Source organism: Drosophila sechellia, chromosome 3L, assembly GCF_004382195.2.
Source record: "Drosophila sechellia strain sech25 chromosome 3L, ASM438219v1, whole genome shotgun sequence".
In the NCBI taxonomy this organism is placed as follows: domain Eukaryota; kingdom Metazoa; phylum Arthropoda; class Insecta; order Diptera; family Drosophilidae; genus Drosophila; species Drosophila sechellia.
In genome coordinates this window covers 11869613-11888044 of record NC_045951.1, presented here as the reverse complement: position 1 = coordinate 11888044, position 18432 = coordinate 11869613, and the positions used below count along the sequence as shown (strand labels likewise).

The following is an 18432-nucleotide window of genomic DNA, read 5'->3' as shown; positions in this document are numbered from 1 at the left end:
AACGTTTATTGTTCTTTATAAAGAAACAACAAAAACAAAAATAAAATGCGACAAACGCGTTTTGTATATATGATATTTCATTTCAAACCAGTTGGGAATAAGCAAATAATTAAAAATTACACAGAACGAAAAATATTTGATTTTATTCATGTAACTTATGGAAATTCCACATGCTGCCTATTCTGGCATCCATCAATATAAATAGCTAATAATTGGAATTTCTCACTACCTACATTATCTTTGAAAGCGCATTCGCCATATTTGAGAACGCCATTATCACTAGAAGCAAAATCTGCCAGCATATTGATAAAATTTCTCGAAATTATCTCCTCATCCGGACGCATTTCCACTTCTCTAACCAAATTTTCGAATATCAAAAAGTAGTCGTCACCATGTACAGTTCCTATAAAAGTAATGGTTAATTAAGTCTATTAATAAGTACGATTTCCTTACCAAAATCATAATCGGTTCGGTTGGCCAGGACCTGTGCGATTCCTTTTTCGGCCGGATTGTCATAGACATACGCGTAGGCAGGACTTTTTCCATATTTGCGATGAAGATCCAATGACTCCTGCGTGCTATTCTTGAAGAGAATATCCGTGAACAGCCGCTGCAATTCTGAATAGCTTTCGATGTCAAATTTCTGATTGCCTAAATAGTCCTGCTTAATCTTCCGCGAGTAGTCGTCCATATCCTTCTTGGTCTTGGTGTCCCGGTAGAATAGAAAATATGGTGCCAACTCAAGCCAACGATCGTTCAGATCATCGATAACTATTCCAGATTTCCGTTCCTTTAAAAGCAAGGCGGCATTGTAGCCACCATCCTCTGTGACGTAGGAAACAGCCCAGGGAACCTGTCCGAACTCTCCGCTCTTAATGACCTCCCTGGGATCCTGGGTGAGAAAGGCGTCTGGAGCATCCGATGGCTCCAGCACAGGACTAAATGGAGCAAAGGGCACGTAGGAAAATATGAGGAATTTACGGACGGCGGTGACTAATTCACTGGCTGGCTTGGACTTTAGGCATTTCTTCAGGCTGGCCGAGTCTTCAGCCGATTCACATCCCACGGTGCGTCCCAGTTCAAAGGCTCGTCCTCTTGCGCCATTCTGGACAACCCATGGATCCAGAGCATTTCCGCTAAACGAGAATGCCGCCTTCGCCAGCTGACCGAAATCCTCACGAAGCATCTGCAGATGGACCGAAGCTCCTCCAGCGGAGGCACCAATCAACAGTACGTTCTGTGGTTCTCCACCAAAACTGGCTATATTCTGCTTAATCCATTTGAGAGCCAGCCGTTGATCTTTCAGTCCATAGTTTCCGGGCAGATCCCTATCGCCGGTGCTCGCGAAACCCAATGGCCCCAGGCGATAGCTAATCTTCACCAGTATGAATTTACCCTCACGCATCACGTTCTCGTGTCCATTTTGCCATGCCGCACCGAACATAAAGGCGCCTCCATGAATGTGGGCCACCACCGGAAAGCTACTCCTCTTGCTATTCTTCGGCTTGTAGATGCTGACGGTCAGGCAATCCTCCTCTCCCACCAATTTGTTGGGCCCAGGCGTAAACTGATCCCACTGCAGGCACGCCACCGGCGTTTTGGTGGCATCGAAGATATCCGACCACTTTTGTTTGTACGGCTCTGGAGCCTCGAATCGTAGATCGCCAGTGGGCGGTTCGGCGTAGGGAATCGATTCGTAGCTGTAGTAGCTTCCATTATCGCGACCACGTAGCTTGCCCTGGGGCAGCTGCACCAACAGAGGGTCATCCGGATCACTCGCGTTCGAACCGAGCCAAAGGCAGCTCAGCACAATGATAAGTCCCACGTAGTTCATGTTGCTCCTCACTCCGGCGAATTCAGACCGCAACTATCTTGAGATGCGGCAATTGCGGCCCCTTTTATTCCATCGATCGGCTTATCGCCACCCGGCCACCTGAACACCAGTCTCAATTGAGATCTGGGCACGCCATGAGATTAGTTTTCTAATGCCCGGCTTGGAAATGGGAGTAACTCTAGTGCACATCCATTTGATAGGCGTGCACGAATTAAAACGATAGGCGTATACAAATTAGGTTTGTTACTCTACGCTTAAAATATTTGACTGGGCTTAATATAGATTTTCGACATGCATCCCAAGCAGTTGTCAATCCCACTTCAGGTTAGACTTTTATTGCACAATCGCTACGAGTCAACTTGATTAATTACTTTATATGCATGAAATGTTTTGTTTGATTGTTTATACAGATGAATTTGATACTGCACTTTAAAACGAAACCATTTAATAATTGAGTAGGCTTTTTGATTATAGATAAACACGTTAATTAGTAAGATTTAAGGTTTGCAATAAATATGTACTTATTCCGCTTTTTGAACATGTGTCCTAAGTTTAACGTGTATCGAAATAAAATGGTGGAAGATATGCACTTGCGGGTGCACGATTTTGAATCCGGCTGCATTTCGTCGGAGTTGGGGGGGCGGTGGTCTTGCCTGTACAGCTACACCGTTGCCGCTACAAACATTATTAAAAAAGATCAAGAATTAAGCGTGCTCGCGACAAAATAGAATTAAATATATAAATTCAGGAAAGGATAGTTCTAGAGAAAAAGGGGAGATTTATTGCTAGTAAAAGACTGTGTAATTTCGTTCGCGAAATGCCCTACTTTACCTATGATCACTTCCCTTTAGAGCATGAACGTTGAAACATCAGCTCAGGACAGTATTTCAATTTTTAGATATTCATTTCCTGTTCTGTTTTCGTAGTTAATAATTAATAACAAGGTTTATAAGAACAACTAATAAGTACATAGTGAATTGAACATATTTTTTTTAGTGTAAGTATAATTTTGTGTAAGTTTTAGGAACGGGCAAATCATTAAAATTCGGTCTAAGTAAATATATATATATTGCATTGTAAACAAGCTTTCCAAGCATGTCGTCGAAGTGCTTCGAGCTGCCGCTAGGTGGAGCATTGGAGGTGTATAAGTGAACTCCTAATTGATCAAGGAACACCCCTGAGTTTTCCACGCGAGGAAGGTATGGTTTAATCAGAAGCACTATTAGAATATTATTCGACTTAGTACTTCAAAAAGTTCCCTGCCAAAAAGTATGCAGTCCTTTTAGAAAACTCATTTTTTTGAATTCGTTAAAAAAATCAAGAAAACTGTTTTGTTTTTCACGTTATTTGGGGATATTTATGGTGATATATATGGCGCATACACATTATATTATATTACAGGTATAAATGTTGTCTTATATATAAAGTAAAAGCATTTAGAAAGCTAAAAATTACTTGAGTATAAGTACGCTTAGAATTCCAAGACTCCGGGTAAGTATTTGTCGATCAAGGTCTGGTAGTATGGCCACAAGACTTCAATATCCGGAACCACCTCGCTCTTGGTGTACAAATCATAGCGACTGCAAGAAGGATTGCTTATGTAACTGGGTATATATGTATGGGTGTTTAAAATAAACTCACTTGAAGATCAGCACCCACTTCTTGGTCTCCGCATCCTGGGGAGCCTCAAGGTGCTTGTAGTCGCCGCCATTGTGCCAGGGATAAAACGAATGGAACCGAATGATGTTGCACGCCACATGGGGCAGCTTGGTCTTGTTGTGCTTCAGCACGGAATACATGTACTCATCGTGGCCCCAGGACATCAGCAGGTTGTCCACTCCGCAGTTGGGCTGATAGATGCCCAGTTCGGTGTTGTAGGCGGGATTATCCCCATCGGGATTACCCTCGAAGCTCTCGTCCCGGTACACAATGCTATCGCCCCAACGACAGCCCACGGCGAAGGTGTCCCCCACCACCGCCCACTGCGGCTCGCCGTAGAAGGCCATGATCTTGCCCAGATCGTGGATGAGCGCCGTGAGATGCAGCCAGTCGTGCTCTGGAAACTCGGCACGTGCCCGCTCTGCAGCCTGGAAGGCGTGGATGATGTTGGGCAGATCCAGGTCGGGATCCGATTCGTCCACCAGATCGTTCAGCTTCTCCAAAGCTTCGCGCACAGTCATCTTAATCGTGTTGAACTTCAGCCAGTGCTCACGACGACCTAATAAGATTGATTTTTTAAAAAAATGGATTTCCAATTAAAAATAACATTTCATTGTTTGGAACCAATTTAGAGCCTTGACTAATCTGATCATTTATAAAATATATTTATTTTTTTTTTTTCACACTTATTCACTAATTAAAAAAGTCATTCAACGAATTTTATAGTATCAATCCTTCTTGAAACGATCTTTACAATAGACTAAATAGTTTACACTGTTTCTAACTCACCCTTTACGAAATCCACAGTCTGGTTAAGATGCATCTGACGATAAGTCTGGCGCACTCGTTCCTTTAGAGGATCGGTGGTGTCCACACTGTAGTCCCGGAACTTGGAGGGATTCTTGTCCGCGAATGTGGGCTCTGGGCGCATCAGCTCCGAAGGATCCAAGAGGTGGACATGGTTCTATAGATTAAATTCTCAAACGAATAAGCCACTGCAAAACACTTATCGATCCCGAATATCGTTACCTCTGCAAGGATTCTCATTTTGAAGATTTAATTGGAACTTGAAAAATATTTTCGGGTAGTAACCGCGCACTTGAGCGAAGCAAACACTTATGAATCGCTGGACGCAGAGATCGCCGACTTTTATAGTCCGCCGACCATCGGAAATTCACAATCGCATTCCATATGGTACACTCTCTTCTATTCTAAGTGAACTCGAAAATGATTTATAGTATGTTTCATATTTTTCAAAACACGAGAATCGCTTGCCCCGCTTCCCGTGCGGCCTCTCCCAATCCACTATCAATATTACGTCGGAAACCGGGCTCAAATGATCTAACTACCATATAACACTTGGATTTTATTACCCCTTATCTGGAGCCTGGGACGCCTACACGACGGCGAACCAACTTATCTGGAGCTGCATTACATTTCTTGCTCCATCAATTCATGAAACTGGAAGCTGCACTTGACTGATAACATCGAAAGGGTGGCTATGAAAAAGTACCACAATGAATCTGCTCCACATCCTACATCTGGATCAAGTACAAGGCCACGGCATTGAGTTATGAGTCTGATTGTAAAGGTCGTTGCACGAGGACCCATGAAATGCAGTGTGGGAAATGATGAGAATATTAGCGGGGAATAACTAAAAAATCATAATAATTAATATTAAACAAGGTTTCTATCCACTTAAATGAAAGTGAGACGCTAGAATTTGATTTAAGGGATCCATTAGGCTAATTAGTTAGATAAGTTGACTCATATCAGTATTTTGATTGAAGGGTAAAGTTAAAATACTATTATATATTCTCAGGAAAATTTGTAGTCAAGGGAATAGAATTCGTATTAACTATACGAAATTATTTCGATAGATGTATATTATATGTTTTCCTTGCCCCTTTTTGGTACAGCTGTTTTACGCATTTGAATGTGACATTTGCGAATGCCTGAAGTTCGAGCAATCTCGTTTGCCACTCTGGATCAAAAGTCGCGGTGCTTAAGACCCACAAAAAAATTCCTACCATAGAATGTGGTCTCTAACCTTGAACAACCGTCAGGAAGGCGGACTAATCCATAGCCAAAAGCCAACGCTCCACATCCAGCGATCATTCGAACGTCTAAAAGTAGCAACAAGTCCCCGCAATCTGGGTACACAGTCATCAAGCTGAAGCTTAATGTGCCATCAAGGGGGGGATTGCCTAAAGAAAAGTTATCTGTCGTCTACATGACGTCGATGCGATCCCATCCCATCCGATCTGATCCGATCCGGGCTCACACACGCCTCAAGTGCGAACTACAAGCTGAGATTTCACACTGCCCACGAAGGGGCGGACTGATCACGACTAAACTTAGACGGGAATGGGGATGGGGATGGAGGATGGGGATGGGGATGGGGATAGGTATGGTGTTCCATATTGATCTGGGCCGGAGGGGCTTGTTTCAAGTTTCCCGAGGCGCAGTATCGCCGTTCGTCACCATCAAAGGTCAGTTTGTAACGATCGCTGTCAATAAACCTTATCACCTATTAGGGGAGCGTTTCATTTCGCCCAGAAATATGTATGTTGTACATCGGGGAAGCTGGGCGGCAATGGAAAAGTTGCATAATATTTTTATTTTACGCCAATGCTGGTGTCATCAATTGAGTAAAAACGTGCCGGCGAATGCAGTCACGGGCGGAGAGAGTTGAAAGTCAATAAATATTATTTATTGTATGGCTATTTTTGCATCGCATCTAGATAGAACTGCATTGTAGCCAAGTTCTTATACCCATTACACGTAGAGTGAAAGAGTATGCTAGATTCGTTGGATTGTTTGTAACAATTTAATAAAAGCATTTCTGACTCTATAATATAGTAAATATATACTCTTGATCAGGATCCATCTATTATTTTTCATCGTTATGCTACGCTCTCCCACTAACTAGGTATCTGATAGTCGAGGAACTCGGCTATTGTACTCTCTCTTGTTTTTAATTGAAACCTAATTTCACTTATATCAGGCAGATCGATCACATTCAATAACAACCATGATAAGCTCATTAAAAACCCACAAATTATTCTATAATTAGGCAGGGATCATACGTAAAGTTCGCAGGTTCAAAAGGACAAGGCTATTGGGCATCAAATGGACCCGAATGACAAACAATCCGTTTTAAAGAGTATAGAGCCCGCTGCCTACAAGATCCAGACTTTTTCCACTATCTAATGTTCTATAATGTCATTTACTTTAGGAAGGCTCCACAGTATTACTACGGCCTCCAGTAATTTTGAATAAATCATTTCTACTTTCGCCAGAGGAACTCTTCGACTTGAATACAAAAGTTGATATTTCGCTGATAGATTTCTGCACATGCTTGCAATAATTCATTAGTCTTTGGCTGACAGGCGGGGTCAATAGGTCATCAGCCGGCACAAGACTCTCGCAGACTGATATGATTATTATGAATAATGCGACAATTAAATCAAATACACAAGTAATCAAAACAAACTTGCTGTGTAAAGAAGTCCGTGGAAGCAGGACTTTGTCTAGAAATATTTGGTAAATTTTTTAAGGGTGAAATATATTTCTAAGCCTGGCCAAAAAGTATACTTCAATTATTTCCCGATTTAAACATATTAAATAACCATTTTATTTGCTTGTATAAATACAAAGTATATGAATAAGTCACACAATAACTTGTGAATTCTTCATCGCCCATTACCAAAAGAGCTCACTCATTTTAAAACAGCGCTTTAATGAGATATTGAATATTCCACAAGGCAAGCAGAAATGATTTAAACAATAAAATTTATTACGGTTTTATGTTTACAAAATTTAAATCTAAGGTACACGAATAAAAAGCTCTGCTTGTGCCAAGCATTTAAAATCACAATGTGCAATAGCGTGGACAACCAGGGGGTTCCCTCCCCTCGCACTGTCGGGCCTCTTTGGACGGATGGGGGAATACGGGGATACGGATACGGATACTGGTACGGGAGCGGAAACGGGAACGGGTACGGATACGGATACGGGGTACGATTCGGTTGACAGTCGCTGTGCGAGGTGCTGCATAATTGATGAATAAGGGTTCCGTGCCAGCCGAAGCTCCGCCCATTTGGGGTTTAATAATTTCGCCCACCGTCCGCCTGTTTGTTTGCCCATATATATATTTATATATATATCTATATATATGTGTGTATGTGTGTGTGGATATGAATGGATGTCCTGACGGCAGTTGAGTCCTTGCCGAAGGAAATTACCGGTACTCGTGTTTGAACAACAAACAGCGACGACGAACAAGAGCGGAAAATGTAAATTACAGCGCTTAATTGGACGCCTAAGCGCCAGCTAGGCAATTAACGATTTAACCTTCGATTTACCACCGCACAACTCTAATTAAAAAGCCCGGAAAATGAAGGTCCTTGACAATGCAGCGAGGACAACGAGGGGCAACAGCACTGCTGCGGCTTGTGCCCTCCACTTGCCAGCGGCATTTTCCGCATTGACTAGTGGAATCGAGCCCATGTTGTGAATCGGAATTTCTATGTAGTTCTTGTACAAGATGCGATCGTTCAGCGGCTGGATGGGTCGGAAATTGTTCTTCAGATGATCATCATTGGCGGTCAGCAGACGGAAGGCATTCAACTGAGAGTTAAGATTATATAGTATATATCATCAACTTGAGGTTCATCAAAATATTTATTTACCTGCTTCTCCGTAATGTCAATGGGCGTTGTGAAGTCAATCCAGGTGACCTCCTCACTGCACGGTGGTGTGGTCAGAGAACCAGTGTAGCTAAAGTAGCTTTCCACGGACCTCGAGATGTACTCGCCCAGTGGCAGTGGATTGGTCATGTTAACGCTCTTGCCTTTGCGGTCAATCTGGGAGAGCAAGTTGGTGAAGCCCTCGTAGCCACCAGTTGATTTGTCGCCCACCTAATGGAATAGATTCCTATATTAGTATCTAGTTTCTTAAGCTCCCAAGTCAGCACTCACCTGAAAGAAGAAGGCCATCACGGCAATGCCATGATCCTTGTCCAGGGCGCTGGCAAAGTCCGGATACTCTAGATTCCGCAATACCACGTGCAACTCGGCGGGATAGGCACGATTGTTGATCAAATCCTCACTGCCAATCGTATCGTTCTCGCCCCAGTGAAAGTGGAACTGCTCGAACTGGTAGCCCAGCGAAGATTTCTCCGCCAAAGGACCACCACGCACACTTGGGATCTCGTCCTCGTTATAGCTCATCTTCACCAGCACTGTATGGCCATTGTTGGTTATTTGAAGATTGTCGGGCACCACTTTGAAATTGAAGAACTCCAGCCTGGGAAACTTCTTCTCCACGGCGCTGACCTGGTCGATGTTTATGGGACTCTGATGCTTTCCACTGCAGCGGGCATAATCCTCGCTCCAGTGCTCGGGTCCATGTCTGCCCTCGTAGCCAAAATCTTGGGCCAAGACCAAAGAAGCTGAAAAATTATACAATTTACTGATTTAAATGGCAAATTCATCTTCTCGTAACTGCGTCAAAATATAGATGTTAAGTTCTTCAATGGGGGCAAACAAACAGAGACAGTTAATCGAGCCAGCCAGGTGCTAATTAAATGATAATGTCGGTGACATTTCGTGACATCGAGTGGGTGTGTAATCAGTGATACCTGTTTAAGCAATCTATCAGCTATTTTTGGTCACAGAGAAAGCTATAAATATGCGATTTGTGTGTCCTATACATTTTGCCAACTTTTTATTCGTTGACAAGCAGTTCAGACAGTTCTAAAATCTAGACAGCCCTAATTAGCCATTCAATTAGCATTAATCGGTTAACAATTAAGCGTGTAAAGTTTATTTCAGTTTGCATAGAGAAGGGCGCAGCAGTCAATTGTAAATACAATCTTTAATTTGCTACATTTTTCATACAATAGCCCAACTATTACTGGCCAATTTGTGGGCCACCGAAAATGATAGTAAATTTAGCAGAACGAACACCTATCCCAAATTATCTCTAATTAACAAGTTGCCTAATTTTTGCCAAATTTAAGTTAATCACGATACAAATTCTATTAGCAGCGCGTTTAGTATAGCATTCCCAACTAAGCTCACACCGTTGTTAAGCAAAGTGAATCTTAATAGGATAATTAAAAAAAAATAAAACAAAAAACATCGAAAAAATTCCCTTTTATTAGACATTGTGATTGCCTAACGCCACCGGGTATCATGTGGTCTGGTCACGTCACTTTCTGGTCTGATCATCGTGGACATAATGGTGACGAACGGTCAAGACACCCGAATGGCAGGTGGAAGGTTGAAGATCAATCACGTGACCAGCTTGTAGTAAGCTATAAATAAATATAGAATTCCCATTGCAGAACTACTCTGGATCTTGATCTATATCTATATAGTACCATCATAAAAGCTTCATACTGTGATTTAATAAACTTTTTTTTACTGATTTATAACCAAGATAATCGAGTTGCTTTGTAATGATGTTGGGCTGATGATTTATTTAAACTTTTGTATCACTAGTATAGTTTGTAGGTAGTAGTAGTATAACCTGGTATAACTAGTATAACCATCAAAAAATAGTTGTAAATTTTTAAAACGAAACTATACTTATTTAGGCACTATTGAATGTTTAATCCTTATTTTTTTTCTTCTCTTATTTTATATTAATATGTTACTACATATCTTAACATAAAAGTTGCCTTCTGGTTTTCTCTGAAGGTAAAGTGGACGAAATGAAACCAAAACCCTGCACTTAAAACGGCGCTTGATCAAATAAGAGCGTTTTAATTTCCTTGTAGTGCAACAAAGTCCTGGACAATTGTTTAAATATTTGCTGCACTTAGCTGAGTAAACACTTTGCCGCAAGAGATGATAGCACACAAAGAGCCTAATTGCAATCCCCGTATCTTGATTAACGCACTTTTGTCAAAAGTTTCACATTATCGGGTTACACCTTTGTATGTGCATATGTATGTATGTTTGTAAATAAAACTATATAGCACATAGTTTAGCTCACCACAAATCAAGATCGGAGCAATGACAATTGCGAACGGGTTGTTGTGACACCTCCTCATGGTTTCACTTTGCCGCGGACTCACTTTTCACGCGGAACACACTTGCCCTTATCGGGAATTACTGGGCACTGTCACCAGTCGCGACTAATTTACGAACTGTATAACTATTTGCGGCACTGGGACACACAAATCTAGTGGCTTTCGAACGGTTTTTAGCTTTTCCGGCCAAATGACAGCGGAGTCACTGTCTTACTATCCGTGCTCACCCGCCGAACGCGGTCACACAACTGCGGTTAGGGAATCGGCGACACCGCAACTTATATAGCCTCGTCGAGGGTTTGTGGTGCTTCTGTGTTATTTTCCGTTTTTTTTTCCATTTTTTTTTTTTAATATGTATATTTTCGTAGCTGCCAATCGACTTGGAGCCCGGTGGTCGTCGGAACTTTCCTATCCACTCGAGAGCTGGAGAAGCGACCTATTTGGGCGCCAAGCCAAGCCGAGGGAAACCAAGCCACCAAAACGCCAGCCACATTCCGGTGTCGATGGGAATTTAAAAGGTTAACCATCCGGATGACTTTAGGTTGCCCTAACCTTGCCATTGAATCGCGGCATTTGGGTTACTTTGACTTACTTGTGAAAATATTCCACTCAACTGGATTCTACGATGGGTGGTACTGTTTTGAGTAAAATCCCAATGGAGAAATGCCCCATGTCTTACAATAACAAACTGTTTATGGGCTACACTGTTTAATTAACAGTACGGCAATTAATAGTGCCCCTTAAGTGCTTCACTTTACCTATAAAGTTTTTTTTAGCGCTATAAAATAATTGAAGCGCTATTGCTGGTATTAAAGAAATTATGGGGTACTAAACTATTAAACTGTTTAATAAAATAATTTATTCGTATAGCTTAGAGTAAGGTATAATCATATTTGATGGGGATTTGTAAGTTTCTGTACCTAGCAAGTCACCCTTGGGTGTACTACTACACTATCGCCGTAAGCTTTTGAAGTTTCCGTTAGTTTAGTTCAACCTTATGTCATAGTGTCTCTTTGATAGCTTCTATATGCCGGGCAATCTAAGGTATCACAGGGTATGCCCGATTCGAGGGCCAAAAAAGAAACCGGCGATTAATTTATAGCCGAATGACTAATGGTGTGCGTGCCGGACTTAAACGTCGATGAGTAACTGCCGAATTAGATGACTGCGATAAAGATGGTAATCCATGGCGGGGAAGACCGAAAGACGCGACTGGATTTCGATTATTCGAGTCGAGTCGAAAACACTCGAAAAGGGGAAAGGAGAGTTATTTCTTGACTTGAGGGGGTTACAAAACCCGAAAACCTCGGGCTCCAATTGATCGACAGTTCAGAGTATTGTTCAAACATACATACATACTTATGTACGAATGTACGGTAAAATTGTGGGAGCTTATCTCCATATCTGTGCGATACTCAGGCTGATTGCTTTGCTGTTTATCTTTGCATCACATGTCGCAAATGCAGCGTGCACATTAAATGGCATTACTATTGCATGCTAATCGCATTGTGCAGCCTGTTTTTTTTCCACTTGCCACAATGTAACCATGTAACCATGTATCTCAAAATCGATAGCCATTGGCTTTTCCATCGAATCCCTCAAACGAATCAATAGTTGTCACCACTGCCTTTAAAACTGGCAAACAGATTAACGCAACGCCATTACATTAATTTGGGGTCGGAAAACAAACGGAGTGGGATATTTCCGGTTTTCGAACTGATGATAGGTTGTCTAAATGCGCACAGATCTCGGCTAAATCAGTGGGCAAACCAGCCTAGTCAATCAGATTTAACAGTCATAGTTGATCTGAACAAAGGAATGCTTTACGTCTTCGATGTTAACAATATTCATATATTATTTGCGTCATTTCATTTAACTTGTCACTAGTGAAAACTTCAAAGGGAACTTTGTTTACACAATTAGTTGTGTTATGGCAAAATAATAGGGATTTAATTGCAGGCAAAAAAGTGTAATACAATCAAGAATTGCAAGTTAATTAATGCATTGCAATGCCAAGCGAATAGATCAATAAAAAATAAAACAATTAATTAACAAGTAGCAAGCAGATAATCCAACTGAATATTAATACGCACAGAGTATGCTTGCTGTTATTTTCTACACTTTTTTTTGGTAACTTTTTTAGGCCAGTTATGAACTGACTCATCCCGCAAAGTTCGGCTTTGGCAATGGAAATTTTTCACCTGAACTTGGGCTGTTAAGCACTTTGCATTGTCGTTCATCTGGGCCAAACGAGGGTTAAAAAAATCAGGTAAGGCGTGTATTAAAACGACCTCCGTGATATATGTACATAAATGTATGTTTGTACATAAATGTCTGTTTCCACAAGCAGCTAAAATCAGTCTAAAATCTGGAAAAACTTGCGCATAGAACACTTACACTTATGCATGTCCCATGTTTATAATAGACTCTTTTGTATTCCCATTTTTTGTACAAGTCCCTAATTACTCTGCTTGGTTATTTTTTTTTTTATTATTATTTTTTTTTTTTTGGTTGGGGCAAAGCGGAATCAGCAGACAGAGACAGCATCTGAAATGGAGAAAGAGTAAGTGCTTTTTTCTTAGCTTTGAATTGCAGGCTATGAAAAATATATAGGTTTGTACGTATATTTTTTATTTGTGAGTACTAACAGCCGACGGCGAATGCGTAAATGTCGTTTAATTTAGTGCCACAAAGCAAAACTTTTAATATCTAAACCGGAAAGTCAGACGGCAAAAGTTCGGTGGTCTGCACATGCTCTTTGTATGAGGAAATGTCTGCGACTAAAGGCGTTTTTGTTTAACTCCCTTTGGACGAATGTCACAAATGGTATCTTATTTTTTAAGGGGTCATAGTCGTAAAAGAAGAATATCCTGTGTGTATGAATTTTTAAAAAGAACTTATGGCTTCGATTCTTGCAGCTAAAAAATGGCTGTCCTTGCCACGAAACATTTCAACATAAGAATCATAATGTTGTTTTCATTTGGTATTTTTACTTTAAAGCAACCATTTTAACAGTTTTTGCTATAAATATTTTAGTGTATAAAAGCCAACATTTTGATGGATCCTTTGCTTAAGTTTCCTAAATACTTTTAAGCTTCCAAGAGTATTGAAATACCTGACTTCCAGAATTTAGATCCCCATTTTGGCCAAGTTAAGGCCGCAAAAAAGCACATAAAAGGTGCAGGTACACAAATTACCAATCGGCAGAATTATAAAGCTAAACCCGGAGCATTATCCGTAATTGTGGCCATGTCCGTCGTAGGTCAATCTACGCTAAAAACACAACCTTTTTGTTGGACGGGTCAAAAAGCTGGCTGCAAACAGCAGTCAAGCCATCAGTAGCCCCACATCAATAATCATTAGACTTGGACTCGTTGGCATTTGCCAAGGGATGGGTTGAAGGGGAAGGGGGCTGCCAATGGAGCGGAGTTGGGTGGGGGGAAATCGTATTTATTTTTAATTAAAGTGCAACTGCCGACCGACTGCGGCTGGCTTTGCTCAATTTACAGGGTTTGCTCTCAAATAGTTCATGACGATGCCAGACCAGAAAACCAGAAAAATGGCACCAGTTTGTCATCGCCGCTCGAACTCGACAATTTTGTACCGCAGTCAAGCGCAAAAATTCCTCGAAAAACCATAGACCAAGGTGTTTATGAGTATATTAATACTGTGTAATTATTATTTGTGATTTATGTGTGGGAAAACGGTAATAGCTACAATGGAATAGAACATGAAAGTAATGGTATCTGTTATTCTGTATTAAAATAACATAGATCATAATTTCCTAAAGGATGTTAATCTTAATTTAATAGGTATTCTAAAACTAAGAGTAAAATTAGTTGGTATTTCCTTTTGAATAAACTTGTTCTATGACAACTCATATATTATAAATATAAATAATAATAAAGAGCTAATAATCATTTTTAATCAAAATTTCTGACAAGCTAAGCTTGTAATGATGGTACTTCTAACTGCTACCCATTATGTTACCATGGCCAGGCCTAAATTCCTGTTCCTGTTCCACCGCATCATCATCATACTGCCATTCGGTCATATTAAAATAATATCGCCTATCTGTAGGGCTGCGGTTCTTTTGGACACGCACACGTGATGCTCAGCAGACCAAGTGGACTTATCAATGAACACCCGCCACACCCACTCGCTGGCCCAAGCACCTGACCCACCCAAGTCCAGTGGCCAGCACCACCCGAACTCGCAGAAGCCAATGAATGGCCGGCAGACCAAGGAACACCCACTAGCATCTCGGGAGATTCTTCGTCTGCCGAGTTCAAGAACAACACACTAGTGGCCGTAATGAAATGTGAATAGCCTTGGAAAGCCAACTTATGATGGGTCCCGAATAGCCAACCGCATAGTACACGGCTAAGAGAGAGGCCGAAAAAGTACCTGCTCTTTGCTCGCTGTTTGGCTTTCTCATTCGCAGCCTCGGCTCGGAAAAAGGACGCCGACAAGCAACAATTTTCATTGATAAAAACACCAGCTGCTGTGTCCTGAAACTCAGTCGTACGCGAGTCCTCAGTCAGTCAGTTTCGAGCTCTGGGATGCAACGGATGCGGATGCCTTAAATCCCCGAGCTCTTTGGCGGTCTTATTAGAAATTGCGTATACGCCGCGTGTTACCAAGTAATTGCTTGACCAAAGCCACTAGCTCGTCAAAGGAAGGGCTTAAAACGCTACTTGCATTTTTACGTACTATACATATATACATTTTACGGGTAATCGGCGGAAATTGAGTTAAACTTTTGTGTCCGGTTGGCGCCAGTTGGCAATTGGTGCTGGCCAACTTTCGGACCCAAACGATGACAAACTGAAAAGTAAACTTTGTAAAGACTCAGCTCCTTACAAAAAATTCAAGTGTTTCGGGAAAAAATAAAAATTTTTGATTTGAAAAGGACACAGTTTGGTGAAAAAAAAATAGTTGCAATGCACAATGGAAAATCAGCAAAGTGACCTCCAAGTTTACGAAAACAGAAAATAACTCAATAACCAGCAGTTCAGGTGAGCAGAGCCACTGCTTTTAAATATTTTTTACAATATTTCCGTAAACGGTTTGTGCCCCTGACAAATTTCTATTTGACTTGGAATATGATGAATTTTATTTACTTTTATTTACTTTATTTACTGGGCAACAAAAGGATTGTTTATTCTTGTCCCAACTTTTCTCATCAATCAGCCAACTCAACGACTATGTTTTGTTTATTTCGATTTAAAAACTAAATAAACTAAAATAAACTTTTAATACATCTGTTCACGATTTACAACATTTTTATCTATCTAAAGCAAAGCAAACACTAAATTTTAATCAGTGAAACGAACTGTAAACTGTCAGTTTTAATATCAAAAGCATTTATATTGCTCTTAAAATGATTAAAATGCTATGAAATTCCATTGAAAGAGATTTCAACAAAATTACCATTCTCATGTTCTTAGGCATTAAGGTTTATCCCTTTATTAAAGCTTATTCCCTGTCACCTAATATATACCAATTAAATAAAACTTATGCCTTGGTAATTGCTTGTAAGCGATAAGCGGAGATTTGTCTGCATAATTATGTGTTAATTTGATTGAGGTTTGCTGAAGAGGGCCTTATTTTTATAAGCCAAAGAACAAATTCAAACAAAACACTTGAGGGCGGCCTTAGCTGGCAATAAGCGGCTTTTGCCTAATGGAAAATAAGTGGAATGCCTAGGAGTTAGTGGCCAAGTGGACTGATTCGTTTTTTGGCTCCTTTGGGCCCCCATCTCCTTAACTCTTTGTTCGGCTCGTCACACCTGAGTGGCGACACAGGCACTTTCCCAAACAAATGGAAACCGGCATCTAGCATTTGCTTGCCCGAAACGTAAGTCCCATGAAGTGGCCTTCTCCAGTGGACAGCCAGTCAGCCGCATTTCTTGGGGGCTCGCTCCTCGAGCGCTTGGCCTCCGAGATGGCCTCTTTGGATGTCTTGGAGATATGCAGCTCATCCTAGCCATTCCATTTCATTTCCCCGGCCAACATAACCGTATGAAACGATGAGTGCTCTTCATAGTTTTTGCCTACATTCCGGCCACTGCACCGACTGATGGTTGATGGAGAACCATTCTCCGGTTAGTGCTCATCTTGGTGTTCGTCTTCGTCCTGGTCACAATGGGAATTCGCAGCTTTATTCAGGCCAGATTGTATACTTGACATGCTCTAATGCGGCGCAGATCTCAGTTTCTGCAACGTGCTCTCCCTATCTCAGTTCCATGAATTAGCATTCATCGCCGCTGCACTCAGCAAAAAAAGTACCACGACTCGAAGAATAAGCATTCAATTATTATATTTAAGTATTATAACACATTGATAGATCACAGCATGTCATATATTTTTGAACACAATTCAGCATTACACTTTAATAAAGTCGAATTTGAGTTTATCCAACTGAGGCGTTGGATGATATCATAAATTCAATTTCGAGAATGACAGGTCATTAAAATGTTGTCACCTACACTGTCAAATATTTAAGTCAAAATATTAAGTTATAAAATATCAAAGAGCTTTGATAGCTTTATAGTATGATTTACGTTAAAAAGGATATAAGGGAACGACTACAATTTCTTGTTCTATTTTTTTTTTTTTCAAAAGCAATCAGCGGGGTGTCGCTGTTTTGGCATCATAAATCGCAGAGCTTCATAATCCCTCTAAATTAAAATGTCCTTTGGGATTTTTCAGATTTTTTTTTTCAAATGTTCCCCCCTTTTTTGTTTCCTGCATGTTTAGGCCGTTAAGAGCCTGTTGATGATGGCGGCATGGTGGAACTTTCTGTTTTGTCACAGCCTTGGGCTGCTGGCTTTACATTTGGTGGAAAAACGAGACCAGCCGAGCACGTGCGGTCCGCGGGGTGAGGGGGTTGGGTGGAAGCTAAGGACGTGGCAGGACGAAAGCGCTGAGTGCAGATGAGGACTGCAATAAACTGCCATACATAAGTGAAAATTGTGAAATGAAAACTTGCGCGAGCATAAATCAATACACCCAAGGGGGGTCATGGGCTCCCATGGCAGGCAACAAAAAAATCTATATATATATGTATATATCAGCTGGGAAATGTGCTCCCTACTCAGGTTTAGCGACTTGTATTCCATGTTCCCAAATCAGCTGGTGTTATCCTTTGAATGCCGGACACACGACATAAGTGTGATGATTGCTTGCGTGGGTCGCAGGATTGAGCCAACTCGTAAAAATTTGATTAGAAGAAAATGTGACTTCGATTGGTAATATTGTGTATGAACGTAATTTTGTGACTTTGCAATGTTTCTATTTAATAAAAACTCTTTTTAAAGAAACCACTTATATCCCATTTTGATATCTTCCTCGACTTAAGGTCTTTAAACTTGGCTAAACTATGCAATTACCTTAATAAGCTCATAGTAAATCCAACATATTTCATATATTTTAGCGTTCATGCTGATCTTTCAATTCCAAAGTATATTATGAAATAGCTTACATTTAATTAAGTGCACTTTGCTATGCAAGTTTTAAGCTTGCCTAAAGTTTATTACATAAAAATTCGCAGAACGGCGGCTAAAGAATGAAATTAATTTAAGCCCAAATGATAAACTATTTGGCAAGCATGTTTCGTTTGAATTATGCCGCACATTCCCTCCCGTTGCTCAGCCCACTAAAAATGGCAAAAACTGGCAATATGATTATTGTGGCAGCTTCTTCCGGTGAATTAAAATTAAAAAAAAAAAAACCAGCTCAAATTGAAACTTAATTTTAATAAATTGTTTTCATGCTCTTTTTCGCAGCCGTTGTTAGCGCTTTCCCGCCATTTCAGCCAAGTGCCTGGATAATTGTATCCGCGCAATCATCCCGCGGCTTCCATTGCCGCAGGATAAAAACCAAACAGAACAGAA

At 40.8% G+C, this 18432-nt stretch overlaps 3 protein-coding genes across 3 annotated transcripts; all 3 read right to left on the bottom strand.

Annotated features, from left to right (window-relative positions):
* Nucleotides 1–109: 109 nt before the first annotated feature.
* LOC6605412 (esterase 6) lies at nt 110–1880 on the bottom strand. Its single transcript, XM_002030209.2, has 2 exons — nt 454–1880; nt 110–403 (listed from the first exon to the last, which is right to left on the bottom strand). The coding sequence occupies exons 1-2, from the start codon at nt 1832–1834 to the stop codon at nt 156–158; spliced, it is 1629 nt and encodes a 542-aa protein (XP_002030245.1). The 5' UTR covers nt 1835–1880; the 3' UTR covers nt 110–155.
* A 1283-nt stretch (nt 1881–3163) lies between these two features.
* Nucleotides 3164–5748, bottom strand: LOC6605411 (inositol oxygenase). Its single transcript, XM_002030208.2, has 4 exons — nt 4523–5748; nt 4283–4457; nt 3476–4052; nt 3164–3414 (listed from the first exon to the last, which is right to left on the bottom strand). Exons 1-4 carry the CDS (start codon nt 4538–4540, stop codon nt 3306–3308), a joined length of 879 nt encoding a protein of 292 aa, XP_002030244.1. The 5' UTR covers nt 4541–5748; the 3' UTR covers nt 3164–3305.
* A 1523-nt stretch (nt 5749–7271) lies between these two features.
* LOC6605410 (carbonic anhydrase 2) lies at nt 7272–10795 on the bottom strand. The gene is made up of 4 exons (XM_002030207.2): nt 10499–10795; nt 8476–8948; nt 8188–8415; nt 7272–8125 (listed from the first exon to the last, which is right to left on the bottom strand). Exons 1-4 carry the CDS (start codon nt 10554–10556, stop codon nt 7877–7879), a joined length of 1008 nt encoding a protein of 335 aa, XP_002030243.1. The 5' UTR covers nt 10557–10795; the 3' UTR covers nt 7272–7876.
* Between the last annotated feature and the right edge of the window lie 7637 nt (nt 10796–18432).